General features: G+C 44.0%; 1 protein-coding gene across 1 annotated transcript in view; it reads right to left on the reverse strand.

Annotated features, from left to right (window-relative positions):
• The window catches only part of SFMBT2 (Scm like with four mbt domains 2), a 100,945-nt gene that overhangs the window by 35,422 nt on the left and 47,029 nt on the right, over positions 1-18,494 (reverse strand). The window contains exons 6-9 of the mRNA XM_072865683.1: positions 17,879-17,976; positions 6,580-6,681; positions 5,784-5,931; positions 496-578 (exon numbers count right to left, since the gene is read on the reverse strand). Coding sequence (XP_072721784.1) covers positions 496-578; positions 5,784-5,931; positions 6,580-6,681; positions 17,879-17,976 — 431 coding nt within the window. The remainder of the gene's footprint in view (positions 1-495; positions 579-5,783; positions 5,932-6,579; positions 6,682-17,878; positions 17,977-18,494) is intronic.

The raw sequence follows: 18,494 nt of genomic DNA on the forward strand, positions 1-18,494 counted from the left end.
ACATGAACTGTCCCGAAGACCAGAGCATCCATGTGGGTTAATCACTCTTCTCACGCTCTGAGCGCAACAGCCTCAACCTTAGCTTTTAAACACATTTGGTTTGCTTAAATGTATCTCCCTGGGAACCAGAGAAAACACCCAAAATGTGAACAGGGCCAGATGATATCATGCAATTTTTTTACCTAATTTATTTTTTTTATTAGTACTTGAATTACTTGTAATGGTCAGTTGAGATCCTTCTTGTGCTAGGAGCTGTACAAAATCAGAGAGGAGATGAAGAGCAGGAAATCTAAATGTATCAGATAAAGACAAGAGTAAGATAACATTTTTCTCTTTTAGGGATAGAAACTTGGAACACTTCTCCAGCTTCCTTCCTAAGACAGACTCATGGTGATTTGGGGGAACCTCCCAAAGCCTTGCTGCAGCTTTTCTGTGCAAGCTATTTTGTTTCACATGGATCGACAGGAGCGACGCAAAGGCAAAAAGAGAACTTACATTTCTAAAGCACAGGTGAGGCGCTGCCTCCGCTCCACACTGCTTCTGGTAGTCTGCCCAGTCAAAGTCCTGGCCAGAGTAACCTGTAGGATGAAAAACAGAAAGTGCCATCAGCCACCACTTCACACCAGAGGGACAGTGCGAAATGGGACTCAAGCAGACGACCATTTGTGTTTCAGCATCCCATCCCGCCTCAGTGAACTGTGCAGTATCAGCAGGCAAGTTCTCTGGATGCCTGTTTATACACCATGAGAATCAATGCCAACGCTTCTCCAGCCCCCACTCACACACCTTCTGCATTTTGCTTTGAAAACTCCAGGTCTTCATTAAAAAGTAATAAAACACATTTGTTTTCCTTATTTTCCATTTCCTGTGAGCATCTCCCCGGCTTTAATAAACCCATAACTACCAAGAAGTGCTACTGTCCTCAATTTCCAGGTGGGGCTAGTCATGGACTTTTCTCCTTCCTTTATCTATCTAAAAGATGGGGTTACGGAGCTGAACATTAAGGGTCCCTCAGCAGTGGACAGGGAGAGGACCAGCACAGTCAGAGGCTGATCCATCCTCTCTTTCGAAGCATGAGATAAATTCTCCTCTCTCTTCATTGATATGGCTGCACCCTCCATGACTGACTTTCCAGCAGCTCAGCATACGTGAGCTGAATCCCATCATAGTAAGCACGTTATCCAAGGCTGTATAGAAATCTGGAGCAGAGCAGGAAAATGAACACAGATTTCCCAGCTCCCAGACTAAAGTCTCAGCAACCAGATGATCCCTTCAGCCTCTGCTTCTAGGAAAAAAGGGAAGCAACATTCATTTATATGAGCATCTCTCAAAACAGTCCCATCACAGAGAGACAAAACAGACCTCTGCTCATCCATTCTTCTTACCTGGCTATTTAGGCAATAAACTCTTGGGACAGAGAGGGGGGAGTTATTTGCTTTTGTTTTGTTGGGGTTTTTTTGTCTGCCTCAGTCTATATTTTTACAGTGCTTGAAACCAATGAGTACTAAACCTGTCCAGGGCCCTGTGACGATACTGTTGATACTCTAACAACATAATCACAGAACTACTCTCACTGGAAAGTTTTAGGAGTCACCTAAAAGCCATATTCTCCCCTCAATCTCCCTGCTTGGCATCTCGGCCTGGCCTCATTTCACACAACATCCCTTAATGCCTTTTTCATTGATAGTCAAAAAGGGACGCTCAAGATCAGATGGGAATGAATCATTTATGACAATGAAAATTGTGACATTTTTTGTAGGCAAGAAAGGACTGGAATACTGAGTGGAGTCACCTATCAGCCAACCAGATCCAAAAAAGGAGGTAAAAATTTTAAAAATAAAGTCCCAAGCATCCTGCTAAGATGCAAGTATCTGGGATAAGATGAACTTCTAATCCTAATGATTGCATACATGACAAACAAATTAATGCAATGAAGCCTCGAGCAGAGAGGGTCCTAAAAGATGCTTGTCTCTGTGGGGCATCAAAGTGCATAATAATTGGAAAGACAGAAATAAATATGCACAGAGAAGTAAAAAAGGCAATTACGTATAGAGAATGTTCATTTTTCACACGAAAAGAAATATCCTTGCACTGTTTTTTAACAACCAATTTCTGCAACAGTATTTTCTTTCTGCTTCTTCTCCATCTCCTTTTTGCTCTGGTTATTTGTTTGCCAGATACTTTTCAGCTTCATAAAATTAAATGGAAAACAGGAGAAGTGTACATCACGTCAGAAGGAGATTCATCTGATCGCATACAGATTTTTGCAGTGGAGACGCCTATAGCTGTGCCTGTCACCCTGGGTTCCCTAAAGAGTCAACAGAGAAACAGGCAGATCTAGAGGCGGTCTGTCTGTCCTCCTGCAGAAGGAGCAGAATCGCCCTGTGAAAGTCCTTCTCGCTCTCCATTGACTCCAGAAGGAGCTAGGGTGATGGGCTCAGGTGGGGACAGCCACAGCATAGTTCTCTACATCAAATCACCCGGGGTCCACCCCAGCTGCCAGAGCACGTTGCCTTCAGGGACTCAAAAACCTGCCCACACCCTGCACGTTTTCTCATCTCCGATTTAAATCCCTCGTGAACAGGTTTTGAATCTTAATTGTGAGCTACACAAAATCTTGGCAGAGTGGATGGAAAAGGCACACTGACAAGGTTTCAGTGAGGTATAAAAACTTGACAGTGTTGTCACCGCACAACCACCTGTTGGCTTGGCCCTGCACCATTGAAATCACTGGAAGACCTTTTGCTGTAGACTTCAGCAGGAACGAAACCCGGGAGGGCAGTAACAGAGTTTGCCATAATTCACTTCAGCAGCCCAACGATGATCACTCCAAGAGAAGCATACTCAGAAACTGGCTTCAAACAAGCCTGGACCTATATACGCCCTGTTCACGGTGCATCATGATATAAGCTAAATGTGTACCTCCATTAGCACATGGCATTCACATACTGTTATCCTTTAAGGCTCAGCCCAAGTAATAACGTTCAAAGCTTTACCTGTGTGATTCACCTGCTGCTCCCCAGACATGTAAAAACTCATTGTGTTGTCTACCTCGACTCTCAGCATGGAAGAGCCCAGCAGTTTAATCAGAAGCAAATATAACAATACAAACGTACTGGTGGTTTTGGAAGTTGCATTTCCTTAGTAAGCCTTACAACCAGGAGTGCTACTGACATGTTTTTCCCCCTCTTAATAGCTCATAAAAAGGAACAATGGTTGTTACTCTAAAGGGAAGTGGTCTATAAATCCAGCTCTAATAAATATAAACAGAGCTTTTTCAATGTTTATACAGCAGCAGTAAATGGGTATTCATTTTTGGCACTGTACAGGAAAATACTGCTCTCTATTTCTAGTAGCAAATGTTTGCACCTCCTGTTCGTGACTCATCTACTGTATGTTTGGCTTCAACAAAGGCCTGATAGGCAAAAAGGCAAGAGGAAGGATATCAAGAGAAATAAAGGACTCTCAACCCAAATACCCCAACCTGGCACAGTTCTGATCAAATAAAATCAGTTAATTTTAAAATCTGAAAACCTCCTTGTCAACACCAAATTAACCAAAAATCCCAAGCAAAGAAATACAATACAGCAAAGAAATTGTTTTCACGAAAAGAAAAAGGACTTCTTCCATTGTTATCTTTTGCTCCATGGGAACTTCTTGCCTTTCAACAGGGAGAGCCATTTGGGCAACACTAAATACCGCCAACATCTTCTCTGTTAAGGGTGATGGTGGTTAGGGATGCGCAAGCGCTGGGGAAGCAGGAGGCTGGTCAAATCTGCATGCGAGAAGGGGCAATTCTGGATGCCCCAGGGCAGGTAGAGCTGTCCAGTGATTTGGATGGAAATAGTGGGATTTCCTCCTCCTTCTGCAGACCTGTTCACTAGCAGCCAGCTCACAGCACAGCCTTCCTCACTTTCGCAGCGCTGCAGCGTTCTCAGATCAGTCCTGTTTATTTCTTTATCCAAAGCTGGTATTATTCCGCTCAGAGAAGACTGGTTCCCTCAATGGGGGCTCGGATGCTTTTCACCTTCCCTCTGCTTTCTTTTTTGGTGGTTTGTGGTTTTTTGTTGTTGGGTGTTATTTTTTTTTTAAGAAATCGTTCCAATGTCTGACTACATTTTAGAGACTCAAAGAGCGTGTCTGCCAACGGAAGAGGTTTTTGACACCAAAGGTGCTAAGATGCAGTTTGGGCATGCAGCCCTCATACACAGTATAAGAAATACGGCAATATATAGCATGCATCTATCTGCCACTTGCTTTATGCCTTGTTAATAGCTTCCTTCCAGGATTTCTGATCTGACAGCAGAAAGCTAACTTTATTTTCATCAGGGGAATGAGGGGAGACTTCCTACACTTTCTCAGGAGCCCAGGTGGACCCCAGTCACCAGACATCACACCAGATACCTGCTTGCCCCTTAAACTTCACTGGCCAAGTTGAGAAATATCCATATGACAGATGCTACAGCCACTTCTGAAAATGCTGGCATCTAAAAGAGATTTTGCATGCACTTGACCCGTAAAACACCATCTCAGACAGGTTCTGTACCAGCGTAGATTGGAAATTATTAGGCCATGACCCCGTAAAGAGCAATGTCTGGCCTTTGGTCTACTTTAGTTAATTAGCTGGCCTGGGGAAAGCTGCATGTGAATTTGGGGTGGAAAAAACAAAACATTCCATTTACTTTCATTTTTAGCAACTTTTCTGGCCAGTATCAGTGAGCACTTACACAGGCATTATCATTACACCTGGATTTAAGCAGGAGGGAGCTAAAGCATCCAGACAGCGCATTTATTTCAGTAAAAGCCAACAGAGTAATCATGGATGCACCGTATGCAGCTGCACGCACAGGACTCCAGGACTTTGGTGGGAATTTCAGATTACATGTGCTGAAGAGACACTCTGGATATACATAAGAGGACTCTGAATCTGGTAGGGAATAACTCTTCGCTTCCCTGGGTTTGGCAGCAGCATACTTTTTCCAAAATGAAGACAAATCTGCATGCACAAAACTTAGTGGGATTTTTTTTTTTTTTGAGGCATTTCGTTTTCTCCCAAGCAACACAAATTTTTGGCACAGGGTCAACATCCTGGCCAGCTTCAAAAATCTAAAATTCCAGAGAACTAACACATTTTGCAAGCAAAGGAATATTGCGAGGGCACCGCAGGTGGTTGTCTGAAATTGCAAGTAATTAACTGCACTGCTATGAAGTTGGGAAGTAGCACGGTTGGAGGCTGTTTCTCCTGGCTCTGACCTGAACATTGCTCGCAATTTGCCCTCGCCTGGGATTTTTTGAGACAGCTGAGGAAATGCCTACATGCTCCTGGGCAGGCAGCTGTGAGTTTAGCTGGTGGGGCACAAGGTGATTTCAATACAGAAGACATTTAGATTTAGGAGCTTTCCTTGGGCTCAGTGTTGTACCAATGTGGATGTTGTAGTGGAACTGCCTGGTTTGCCTCCAGTATGATATGACTTTTAATGCTCCTTTTGCTCTCTACACACACAAAGCATCGCTAAGATGCATTTTACAGGAATTCACTAGGCTTTGGTGCAGCCTGCTTCAGGCTACAAAGCACATGGACATCAATCTGCCAGCAAGATGTGTTTGCAGAGATGTTCGCGGGGCAGTATGAGCCAGAACAGCCCCAGTGACTCAAGAGCTACTCTGGATCGAGATACTTAGGGTGATCCTCTGCAGCGAACAGCATCATGGTTTTAAAGGCAATAATAACAAGCAAACTTCCTTCAGAGGAAACTTGCAAATCACCATGAAGGAATACGAACCCTTGGGAGGTGTGAGATTGACTCCGTTTTTAAGGCACCACTGTATTGGCAAGATCCCTAAGGAATCCGCATGGCAAAGCATTGAGATTTTGCTGGGTTCAGGTCTCAAGTCATCAATGGTCACTTGTAAATAATGATTGTTAAAAACCTAAGGGGTGAAAAAGAAGACAACAAAATCAGAAGTTAAATTTACTGTAACGTTAGGTAACGTGGAGAGCTGAAACAGCCAGGCCCTGGAATCAAACTACTGAAAATAACCCGCTCTCACCTAACACTTTTCATCCAAGTGTTTCTACCAAAGAGATCAAAGTCTGAGTCTGAAAGATGCGTAAACTGAGGCAAGGGAAAGTGCTGGGGTTCAGGGTCACTCAGTGTGCCCATAGCTGAGCAGGGACTGGAGGTGATCCTGGAGACGCCACAGCTTTCCTCTCTCTTGCCTTTGAGAGTGGGGATTAAATATCCAGCTACTGCCTCCACCCCGCTGTTTTATTTCAAAGGATTTCCCAGATGTGCAGGGAAAATAAATATGCATGAAGGGGAGACAGAGATAAAAGAGGGATCCCTTTTTTTGCATGGAAGTGGTAGATGGACATGCTCATCCCCATTGGATCTAAGTGCCTATAGTCAGCTAGTGATGCTCGTGGGAAAGAAACAATTCATTAATTAGGAACATACATGGATTTTAAACATGTTTTTTAATGTGTTCTCTAGCCAATGAAGTACCACTCTTGAGTTTTCCTAAATGTGGTGGAAATCAGTAAGAGGCTCTTTTCATCCCTCCTTTCTGGGAGCTCACCTTGGTCACTGATGCAGGACAGATATGAAACGGCTCCCTCACATTCACCGCCTCCAGCTTCATCCCCACAGTGAAGAAGTGGTTTCGCAAATCAGCATGGTCCTGCGGGAAGAGATAGGGAAGAGGAACACACAGTGCGTCAGTGCCATCCACCAAGGAGGGGTTGATACATTTGAAAATCTATTTTAAATGTGTCCATGTGGGGTTTGTCACTTAGCTGATTACCAGATTGACTTCCAGATCCAACTGGGTGCTCCTGGTCCTATGTTCTTTTCATGCCAACCCAAACACAGAAAGAGAGGGGACAGCCTCGCTCCTAGAAGACAGATCTGCAGGACTAAGTCCATCATATCTAAAGCACAATGTGCATCCATCTCATCAGCAGCATCTAACTTGAACTTAGTCAACAAGGAGATCGTGCTCACCCATATGAGGACCGGTCTGAGAAATGGGTACTTGAAAATCTCCCCTGGGCAGAGCCTCTTCACCTCTGACAGCCACTACCATCTGAGAGCAACCAGAGGTCCAGAGGTGTCAGGACTCAACCTGAGGTCCCCCAGGGTACACAGCATGGGTGCAGACAGCTCAGGATGGCCATGATTTACCCTGACGGTTGTCTGGCTCCTGCAGGACACCAAAATAAGAACCTGGGCTGGTTTCCATGTGCTGCAAGACGGGAAGGTCTTTTCTCCAGCCAGGAGACTAAAGGTGGACTAAGGCCCAGACAAGGAACTCAGACCCAAAATGTGAGCAAAGAGAGAACGTGTTGGTGGGAAAACATGCAACTGTGTTCAAGTACATGCCCACCACAACACTTCCACCTGGGATCAAACCTGGCTGCACCCAGAGTGCTGCACACAGCAGCTTTGGGGATGGCAGCAGGATGCAGTCCTGAAACTCAGAAGCCACCCAGGTTCAACTCCCTGACTGACCACCAGTTTAGCGTTTAACATCTATCAAATTACTCCATCCCTCACGATTCCTGTCTAATAGCTGTACAAGTTGGCATCCTAATTCCAGAGTAATGATCATATTTTGTGTTCATTCAACAAAAATGTCCTACAGTATTTCTAAATCATCTGTGCATTAGCCAATACAAGCCTAAAAAGAGGTAATGTTATATTTAACACACACATACAGACTCCAAAATACATGCAGAAAACTTTCTATCTAATAAGTGGTTAGCAATGTCATTCCCATCTACATTCATTGCTACATGTTGTATTCTTGTTCTAAAATTATTTTCTATTGATCTGAAGTTGTATGTCATTGTGCTTTCTTTTCCCAAGAACTGTCTTCACTTGTAGACTTAACAACTTCTATTTTGGGATCTTACATTCCTGCTGCCATTAGAGATAAGGACTTTTACAAGCTCCAACCACGGCTAAATGAATTGTTGTTTTCATCTTACCAACCTGCAGTGTTATGGAGCCTTTTATGTGAGAACCAAAAAGCAGCCAAAAAAAAATCATAATAGATTTAGTCTCACAAAAGAAGTATATACTGATGGGGAAACTGAGGAAGATTTACCAACAATGGCCCAAAGCCCAATGAACTAATAGCTGAAGAAGGAGCAGACATTCAAGACTTTGGGCATCTTGCAGCGTAGCATAACCATCAGCCATACTTGCACTTGCTGGCAGTCGCTTCCATATCACTAAAGCCCCAGAGAGACAGGAGACCTATTTCTAGCAGCTTTACATAGAGAATGTTTCGTCAAATAAAAGTTTGAACCAGGGAAGAGAATCTGACTCCTTGTACGCAGAGGCTGCATAGTACCAGGGATGCATCGGACAGACAGGTTATCAAAATTGCCACCTTTTCTACTGAAAAGGCTTAATCTGGGAAAAGATGATGGCTGCAAAAATCAGACCTCGCCAGCACTGAACTTCAAATCTCCAAAGGCAAAAAGCATCTAGACTGGAGGGCTGCCTCCTCCTGCATGAGGATCCATACCTGGCATCTCTTAATCCTTAGGGTGAGCTTGTAAAGAAAAGGAGACTTTGCAAAACATACATCTGGAAGTAAGCTTACACTGCAGCATCTTCCCATCAAAAGTTCCAGGATTCAATTCATGCTTGTATCCAGCTTCAACACATAATAAGCCAAGATCCACCAAAGTACTTAATCATGTTTATCTTTAAACATGCAAGTAGTTTAATCAACTTTAAGTGATTTGTTGATTGAGACCAAAACATATCGAGACCAAACCATATTGCTTCTCATTTTTATTTGAATCATTTTCTTTGGTTCTTCTCCTTCTATTTATTTTGGCTTTTTTCAAAGGGAAAAAATAATCAGGTAGGAAAAAAAAAAAGCTAATAAAATTTAAAGCTATTTTACTTCAAAAGCATATCCCCTTTTCTCCACACGCTACGTACCTTAGGATCAAATCTCCCTTCTCATTCAGCGTAGCATGTAAATATATTCCCCATTAAATTAATAGCAAAAGTGAACTCGCAAGGGGAGTTCAGGGGATCTCAGGTATTTCTCCCTTTTGAGGGTCAAAACCCTCTTTGAAGCAGGAACGTACATTTGTTTGGAGAAGGGCTGTGGAAGTAAAAAGCTTGTCTGTGTTAAATGTCATTTTTGAGATGGAAAAGCTTTCATGGAGAAAAAGCCTTTGTATTGTACCTCTCTGGCAAATGGTCAGGGTCTGGATATTTCATCTCTCTCATATAGTTGCTAAAGAGAGGCATCAAAATTTACTGCAGTGGCCTTAGATTTTTGCAGCCACAAAAGGAAAAAAAGAGCCTGATGCCGTTCTCTGGTTCCAGTGCTGGAGTTGCCTCAGCCAGCAGGGAATTACTTAGGATTTGGCATATGCTCCTCTTCAAAACTCCAATTAATTTACATAATTTCTAAGAATAGGTTCCACAGAAGTGAAGGCAAAGCTTTTAATTAGTATTAGACTCAAAGTGATACACTGGATAATGAACTGCTCTCTCCTCCCTTTATTCACATTGACAGGAAAGACGCCTGTTTAATAAAACCAGCTACAAGAGGAGGACTGGAGGGGTGAGACTTTCCCCTTGTCCCCACCAGGCTCCGCAGCCGAGAAAAAAAATGCCTGAAATAATTATGGGTGGCAGAATCCGACCCTTTACTGCTATTTCACGGCGTTCAAAGCCACCTACAAGGATGTCACCAGCCATTATTTTCTAGTAACTTCTTCAAGTGAGTTTCAATTTTCGTTGAAAGGGAGATGAATAGGCAGAATATTTCTGGCCAGTTGGAGCATTTTACAGCCTCATGCATGGTGAACCTTTACTCCTACTGGCAGGCAATGCTTCCCAGGAGCAGCCCCACTGACCACATGGTTTTCCACCAGCAGATTGCCTGTCCCAGGGTTCACAAGCCCTGAGTGGGTAATGGAAATACCCTCTGACTGCTGGAGAGCAGCCAAGTAAACTGGATTGACAATCCACAAGGATGCAGAAGACTCCCTTACAGCAAAGTGAAAAATCATACCACGGAAAGTACAATGAATTAACGTGGTACGAGCACCACAGTCGCTCATTCAAAGGGTCACAATCTCTAACATGATGGATTACAGCCTGCGACGGCGCTCACAGGTAATGAATGGAAAATTGCATAACCCTTCGCTGAATGTAAGTCTGTAAGTCTGTCACTTACAGCCCAAACCCACCGGCAAAAGCCAGGGCTGTCATCGCCCTCGCTACAAACCCCAAGAAGCAATTAAACTCAGCCCCACACTCAAAGTTTTAGAGCAGTATGCATTTGCAAATTTGCCAGCGTGCACAGGCTGCAACCCTCCAGGCCACCTGAAAGGCAGCCCCGCTTTGATACGCATCTGCATCATTATCTCCATCTTCGTACAGCATGTGTTTCTGCAACCCTTCTGCAAAAATACTGATGGGCTTTGCAACAGCTCACTGCAACCAGCATCACCTGCAGGGCTGAAAGCTGAAACATCTGAAGGTCAAATAACAAGTCAGCGACTGCGCTGGGAGGAGAACCAGGCTCCTAATTCCCAACACTCTTCTTTAGGTACTGAGATAGCCGCATAATTTTCTCCTTCACAGCTAACGAACCACTAGCAGTGCAGGTTTCAAAAATGGCAGGTGACTTGGGAACGCAAATGTCATTCCAAAAGAGACCCACAAGCAGATTTACAAAAGTATTTAGACTCTTCAGGATGCACACAGGCTTTAGGAAAGTACCTGTGTGGGCGACATGCTTAAGTCCTAATAATAAAGTCACTAAGCATTGGCTTTAGGTCTTGAACTCAAAAAGATATACTTCAAAACCATCATAGCCATTTTCCCTTTCTGGTGCCTAAATACCTTGCTAAATCTGGCTTCTGAGCATTTCTACTCAACAAATGTCATTTAAGTGTAAATAAACTCAAATCTGTCCACGTCACAGCAGCGTTCTGGCCACCGAAGGGTGGAGCTCAGGTAATTTTACAGTGCACTGGGTAATGCAGATAGAGCAGGGGGACTTGGCGGAGCTGCTTTTGCCCATGACATTCAGGGAAGCCATACTATGGGCGGGTTGCTCTAGCTGTGTCCACAAACCCAACGAAGGGCATCGCCTTCAGATTGTAAAAGGCTCATTTTAGCCCATTCTGCTCAAGATACGATACTGGAGTCATCTCATTTTAAACACAGCAGCTTACACACTGTATAGGTAAGACGAAAAGGCTCTAATTTGAACTCTAATTTTCAAATACCCTAAAAGTCGGGGCTCTTTTGGTCCAGCATAGTCAGATTGACACTAATTATAAGACTGCACTTTTGTGCAAAATTCAGAACTAAGTCTGAATGCTGAAAAGTTGCAAAGTTGAGAGGCTGATTAGAAACACTGAGCACTTAATAAATGATTGGCCTGAGCCTCCTTTAATCCTCACCAACTGTAACGGTGTGAAATGTTATTGCCTTCAGTCACTTCTCTCCTGGTTTCCCCTACTAAAAGACACAGAAGTGGGCCCCATCTGGTATGATTGGAAACATTATTTGATTCAGTTTTTGTTTTCAAAGAAATCGCTTCCCCCGGTGTTTTCTCTAATTCTCCAAGAAACTGGCTGCTTCTAATAGCCTAATTTTAATCACAAAGCTCATGAGTGGTAACCAGTCACAAACACAGTAATAGCAGTGGTTAAACTGCCTCTACAGGAATCTGGCATTTGTTTTTTAATTGAGAAAAAAAAAAAAATAAAGAAACCCTCCCAAATGCAATCCTCTGCATTATTTGCGGATGAATCAGTCTTGTTTGCGATTCATCAACTTCCTTTGCTAAACACGGAGCAATTTTCCCTAAAGACACACTCTCTGCAGGGAGACAAAAATCCCCTGGTAAGACACAACACGAAAAATTGTCCCTCGGTTTGACAAGTGCAGTCACGAGAAGACCAAAAGTGTAGAGATGTGGGGTAGGATGAAGAGGAAAGGGTGCCGGGAAGGAGGCTTTAGAGATACCGTGACCCTGAAGTAATGAGCATGAGAGCCAGCTACAAACCGCACCTACTGAAGAGCCCCTTAAAAAGTGCAGATGCTTCTGCCTAGGATCGAATTTAGCCCTACAGATTTTAAGCTCCTCTTGTTGAATAAAAAATAGTTACCATAGAAACAGCAACATTGCAGAGTAGCCGGTCTAAAACCAAATACACCTTCTCCGTATGGCTCGGCCCGCCGCAGATGGCATTAGGGCAAAGATCCCCTCCTACGCAGCGCCTGCTTTGATTTGCCTGGGCGGTGGAAGCACGGGCAGCAGAGGTAAAAGAGACAGATATGCATCTACTTGGGGTTTTATTGTGTTTGTTTGTTGGGGGTTTTTTAACATCTTAACAGCATTCAGGACTGCCACACCACTCCAGAAGCATTCGCTAATAAATCCTTGTTGTGTCACACACATGGGTCCCATTTCACAGGTGGGAAAGTCAAGTGGAAAGGAAAACAGAGGTGGGAACACCAACTTGAGTGCTCAAAGTGAAACCATCAGTGTCTCTTCTCACACACCTAAATAAGTACCTCGACCATGAAGAGGGACTGAGTCCTCATAGGCATTTGTTTGGATTGAGTCTGCCCTCAGTAATGTCATGGAAATAATCACTATTGAGAAATTAACAGGAATTCATTAGAGGATCAGAACAAATTCAGTGTACACCGTGGGCTGCAACCAGCCTGCAAAACAGCTATGGACCAGAGCTGGCCTTCATTTTCTTTGGGAAAAATCATCCACCTTCGGACAGATGACTTTTAGGTATCATCCACCCCCTACATGGGAGCAGACTCTGGCTGTAGGTGCGCATTAGCCCCTCTCAGTGGAAAACACTGCCATGCCCAAGGATGAGGGAGCCAAGAGCTCAGGTCGTCATGCACAAACTCCCCCACACCGAGCCTGGATGCAGTAAGTAAACTGGATCAGGCCCTTTTGCTAACCTCTCACCATCCTGAGAGACCCCTGGCACGTAATGGAGAAAGAAAACCACACGTGCTAAAATACAGCCAGAGGGATGAGGAAGGCTGAGGGACCCCGCTCCCACTCAGCCCATCTGCTTTACTTGAACTGTCTCCGGCATTTCTCTTCCAACCCTGACTTTCATACGGTGCTGCCAAACAGACCCTCGGGGCATCTCAGACAGGGCTTGGCTTCATTCATCTCCTTGGATTGCTCTCCCCACCCGCTTCCTTGCAAAGCCCATAGTCAGGAGGGAGCTGTAGAGAGGTTAAAACCTCTCCCTGGTCCACAGAGGAACCACCAGACTCCATCTCACCTGAGTGGCACCTTTGATATCAGAGACCTCCTTGCTCCCAAGAGCCGCGAAGGCAGCTACATTTGTAAGGACCTTCGTGGTATACTCCTAATGATGGTTACTAGGTCTTACAAAGACAAATGGCTTTAATGAGCCGAGACAGGAGTGGGTCAAAAGGTAGCCGAACAACAGAGGGATCAAGATGCTGTGGACGTCTCCCAGCCAGGCAAATAGCAGTTGGGGGAAGGGCTGGCGAGTGCTATGGATGGGGAAGAACAGATGGAGTATAAATAATCTGGCAGCGTGCAAACAACATGGCGACTCACAGGTTATTAAAGCACAGTGTGCGCAATGAGGGCCAGCCAAACCATCAGTGCATGAAGGGGCTGGGGATTGCTTATGTTGGGATTTGGCTTCCAAGTGAAACCAAAAGCACGTCCGTCTTAAGCTACTGCATCAGCATGTGCCCATCTATTAGGGGGGCTGAAGGCTGAAAATCCCTGTTGGACTTCAAGTCTATTCATCCACTCAAGTCAGGATTGTCTCCGAGCAGAAAGTAACCCTTGGGTTTCTCTATCTTACACTTAAACTCCTCCAGAATACCATATAATAGAAGAAATCACCCTAAAACACCCAAAGGGTTTATTAACTTTTGAGAGATGTTGTCCTCCTTTTTTAAAAAAAATCAAAGTCTTGGATAAATAGTCCATCTTACTCTTATATTTATAATGCACAATTCATCTGATGGAAAAATTATATTTTAGAGGGGGGAAGGAGTCCTATTTAATATTTGTCTTCATACTTTTCAGTGTAGAACTAGAACTAGAACCACCACTCCGTCCTGAATTTCAAGGGACTTGTCCCAGCTGATTCCTTCCATGTCATTAGTCTTACCATTAATTAATACTATTACTGATTACAGAAAACATCCAAAAGCTCCAGTTAGAAACAGGGGCACACTGGGCTGGGCATAGCGTAGAGCTTTTTGCCAGAGAGAGAACAATTTTGAGCCAGAAAAAAACAACGACAACTTTAGGAAAGGAGGACCAGAGCGTGGAGACAAGAGGAATGGGACCGAAGGCTATAAATCAGGAATTGCCAGAGAAGATCCCCAGGATGCTATCTGGCTCTCTCTAGGAAACAAAATCCCATGATCTGTGTCCAGCATTCATCTTACCCAAGCTACAGGGCTTTAACTCTAAAAAAATGCATTGATGCATAAATATCAGGGCTAGAAGGTGTGTGTTTGGAGTCTGGCTTCCTGATGCAAGGCTCACTCTTAGAGAGCACCAGCAGTGCCATCACTGAAGCAAAGCACCGATATTGTAACACTTAATTTGAAATCAGGCCCCAGTAACAGTTCAACCACCCTTATTCACTCCCAAAGCCCTGGCCATTTTCTCAGGTGTCCTCTGAATCCGAAGGCATCATTTATGACTGGTAGCCAGCCAAGCATGGGGGATCCCTACAGCACCCTGAAATCAGAGCAGAAAACAGCAAAGGACACATGTCCTTGGGTTGTGGCCTTTCGGAAGGATCTGTGCTCCTAAACCATACAAACACCCTTGAAAATCCTGTCTGTATTTAGTTTTCTTTAAGGATCAACATGTTTTCTGAAAAGAACGGAACAACAAAATAGCGGGTGTGTTGCAAAAAAGCTTTTGTGAAGAAAAAGCTTATTCCAGGATGTGCAGTTTGCAAAACACTATGTTTAGTAGCTATGTAATAGCAGCATTTTCTGGCAGCTGAACATCACATTCCTTCTCAAAGGATCCTAAAGCATTTTACAAACACTTTCAACATATGGCCAAGTGTAAAACAGCACCAGAAAAAAAGAAGATCCTGTTTGCAGCCTTCCCCTGATTTTTGCAACCAGCTCGTGTGGTCTGGTGGCTGGTGCCCTCTCCTTGCATGCCAACAGGGGATCAGGGCTGCGCTTTTGCAAAGGATTTTTGGATCTGCTGCCGAAGACCACCCCATGCAAGTTCAGCTCTGTCATACTTCTGAGCACTGATAATTCAGGCTCAAATCCATGGCTTATGAGGTCTCAGGCAGAACCCAACCCTATTACACCAAAACCAAAGAGCATCACCACCACCAGCAACAATGGGCTGACAGACCCATAAGAGGAGCCACTTCTCGCACTACAAATGCGGATCTGCTTTCCCAGCACCACCACCTGGGACCAGTTTGATGGTGCATTAGTGACACTGCCCACAGTCGTGCACAGATCAAAGCACAACAGTAATTTAAGTCGTAATCCAGCCAAATGCGCACGTGCTCACTCTAGGGACTGCTCATTCTGTAGAACAAGCACACACTTACGCTCTCCTCAGTGATGGATTTCTGTAGGGAAATGTGAAAAATGCGGATTATAATTGCTTGGTGTGCAGTTTACCATGTCCGCCAAAGTAAACATTTTCAGCTTTCCAGAAGATCTTTAACAGTTGCCAGCTGTCAAAACCTGTGTTTTATATCGCATCTAACACATGACAGTTAACAGTAGCACAGAGCCCCTGGCACCATGTAGAGACATTACTTCTGTGCTGGGTTTGCAAAAAAATTTTAAAAAAATTAAAAAAAAAACCAACCTAAAAAAGACTCCTTTGGATTCACACTTTTTGCTGGGATCTGGGATTCTCCTTGAAGGTCCCACACATAAATATTGGCTTATCTTGTAAGATCACACAAGTGTACTCTCATATAGTCTCCTAAAGCCTTTCCTTAACTCATGTTTAAATCATTACTAGAGGAAGACATGCTCACAGGCATGGACAAGCTCCCACATTTTTCTCCTTAATTAAGAGGCACAAGATGGGGGTTGATTCATCCTAAATGGGCAGAATAAAGTGATGCCCACACACAAATAATTTATTCAGCCTCCTGCCTTCCCAGCATCAGAACCAGGGGCTTAGATAACACCAGACACTGAATTCAGCTCACCTTGTGCTCAGCTTTCACATTACAAATAAAGAAGGCCTATTGACCTAATCCTGCCTTTTTGCCACATTTGGCCCCAAAGTAACTCTCCTCTTGGGCCATTCAAGCATTCCAATGTCTCACATTGTCTTCTAAGAGGAAGATGTTTGCAAGCTCCAACTGCATGGCACGGCAACTGGGATTTGCTGAATTTAAATTTATGACCCACATGCAATAATTAAAATGAGCGGGTATAAGCCTGGCATGCTGAGAAGAGGCAGCAAAACAGCTGTTAGTTATAAACTTTAAAAAAAAAGTATGTTTTATGAGCCTCATCAGAAACATTCTTCACTCTTTCATATAGACAGGAATAAAATTTACACATTAGGCATTCCCGATCGTGATTTAACCCCTGCCCCACACAATGCATTTTTGAACTTGAAACTGCAAATGCAAACTTGAATTGAGTTGGCGGATTGAAATGTTTTATGAAATAAATGGCAGAGAATGAAAACCCTCCGCACGCCGCTCCCATAACAACACGGGGCTTCTCAAACTCACGTCCGTGCTGAAGGCCAACGCACAAATCTTCCCACTTCTCCCAGCCTAGCACAGCTTTCACATTGCAAGCAAATGAGCCACTGCCTGGGCCATTAGCAAAGCGTTCCCAAATTAATGTTGCTAATTCACATGCGTCTCATCTGGGCAAGGAGCCTGGATTCCTCATGGGAAGCTGCTGCCACGTCCCTGCAGAAAGGGTGAAGGTGGCACCGGGGTTTCGTGGCATGTCAGCCAGGATGGGGCACAGTGGGTGCCTTCTTCCAATTGCATGGGTGTTTTGGGGTGCCCCAGTTAAATGTTGCTTATGGGCAGGGAAGGAACCCAGATGGTCGCCCAGGCTGGATGAGCCAGGAACGGTGGTGGGGAGGGCACCATGTTCCACCAGGTCCCCAAGCAGGAGGTGACACCGGAGACAGGGCACACACCTCCCTGAGCAACCTCTCACACGCGGGGCCACGCTGCCCATCGCACCGCAGCGAGGATGTAACTGTTAGAAACCAGATGGGCACAGCTAGAAATCAGGATTATCTGGAGCCGTCATGATTAATAGTGGTGCAGATTTGGACGGGAAATTAAAGCTGGTGCCTCGGGGCTGAAGCACATCTCTAACTATTAAAAACCAGAGTGAGGAAAAAAAAAAAGATGTAGGAGTAAAATTATCTCCCACTTCCACTATAGGTCCCTGAAGGAGGTTTCTCTGCCTTGTGGCTTGTGATCAGATGAAAATTTTTGTGCAAGGCTCACAGAAATCTGTCCAGCTTATGTCAACTTTCATATTCGTAGCCTTACATTTTCACGGTTGTATACAATGCCTTTGCACAGGTCTAACAGAATAAGACACATTAAAAATAATGTTGGAGAAACCAGTGCTGATCACCCCCAGTCCCTATAAAACACTGACTGCAAGAAATCAGTTCTCAGAATGGAAAGTCCGCACAAGAGCAAAACTGCATTTTATACAAACATCTCACTTGTGACCTTTCATGGTAATGTATTAGAGCAACGGCCTTTCCTGCAGAAGTTTAACATAAGCCGCTAAACACTGCATGATATTTATTCATCATGGGTTCTGTAAGTGAAGGAAAAATGTGCATCTTTTACCTTGAACACTTCCATTGGAAGAGGAAAATTTGCTGCATCATTAAGGGATTTTTCCAGAGCGCATTTCCACTCAGATATAGTCTTCAGAGAATAGATATCTAAAGTGATGACAACAAAAAAAACAACAAAACCAAGAGGTGACTGTTTGGGGATCAAACATTTTTGAAAGACTTAAGTTCCTATGTCATAAAAATGGATAGTACAAGTGAAATGAACAGTGTGTATATTCCAAGCTGTACAGCGTGGATAAATTCAACACAAAAGCAACTAGCAGGGGCACATTTGAGGAAGATTGTGTTTTATATCCTGGAGTAAAACCCAGAAAAATACATGTCCTTCATTTTCTGCTGCAGAAACAAGAACCGTACTATCTCATTACCTGAAAATAACAAAAACTCTCCTTTGATTTTCAGTTCTCAAAATACCTGATGTTTTCCAGTTTGAGGAGCCTTAGGTCTTCAGCCAATATTAGTTATATTTGACAAAAAAAAAAATCTTTACCAAGGCTTCTGTTCATTGGGAAGTCTTTTTTTTTTTTATTGCAGGGTTGGGTTTTCTTGGCAGTGGGTGGGGGTAGGTGTGGGAAGGAACATTTCAGCTAGATCTCTACCCAGAC

Source organism: Ciconia boyciana, chromosome 1, assembly GCF_034638445.1.
Source record: "Ciconia boyciana chromosome 1, ASM3463844v1, whole genome shotgun sequence".
Classification (NCBI taxonomy): Eukaryota; Metazoa; Chordata; class Aves; order Ciconiiformes; family Ciconiidae; genus Ciconia; species Ciconia boyciana.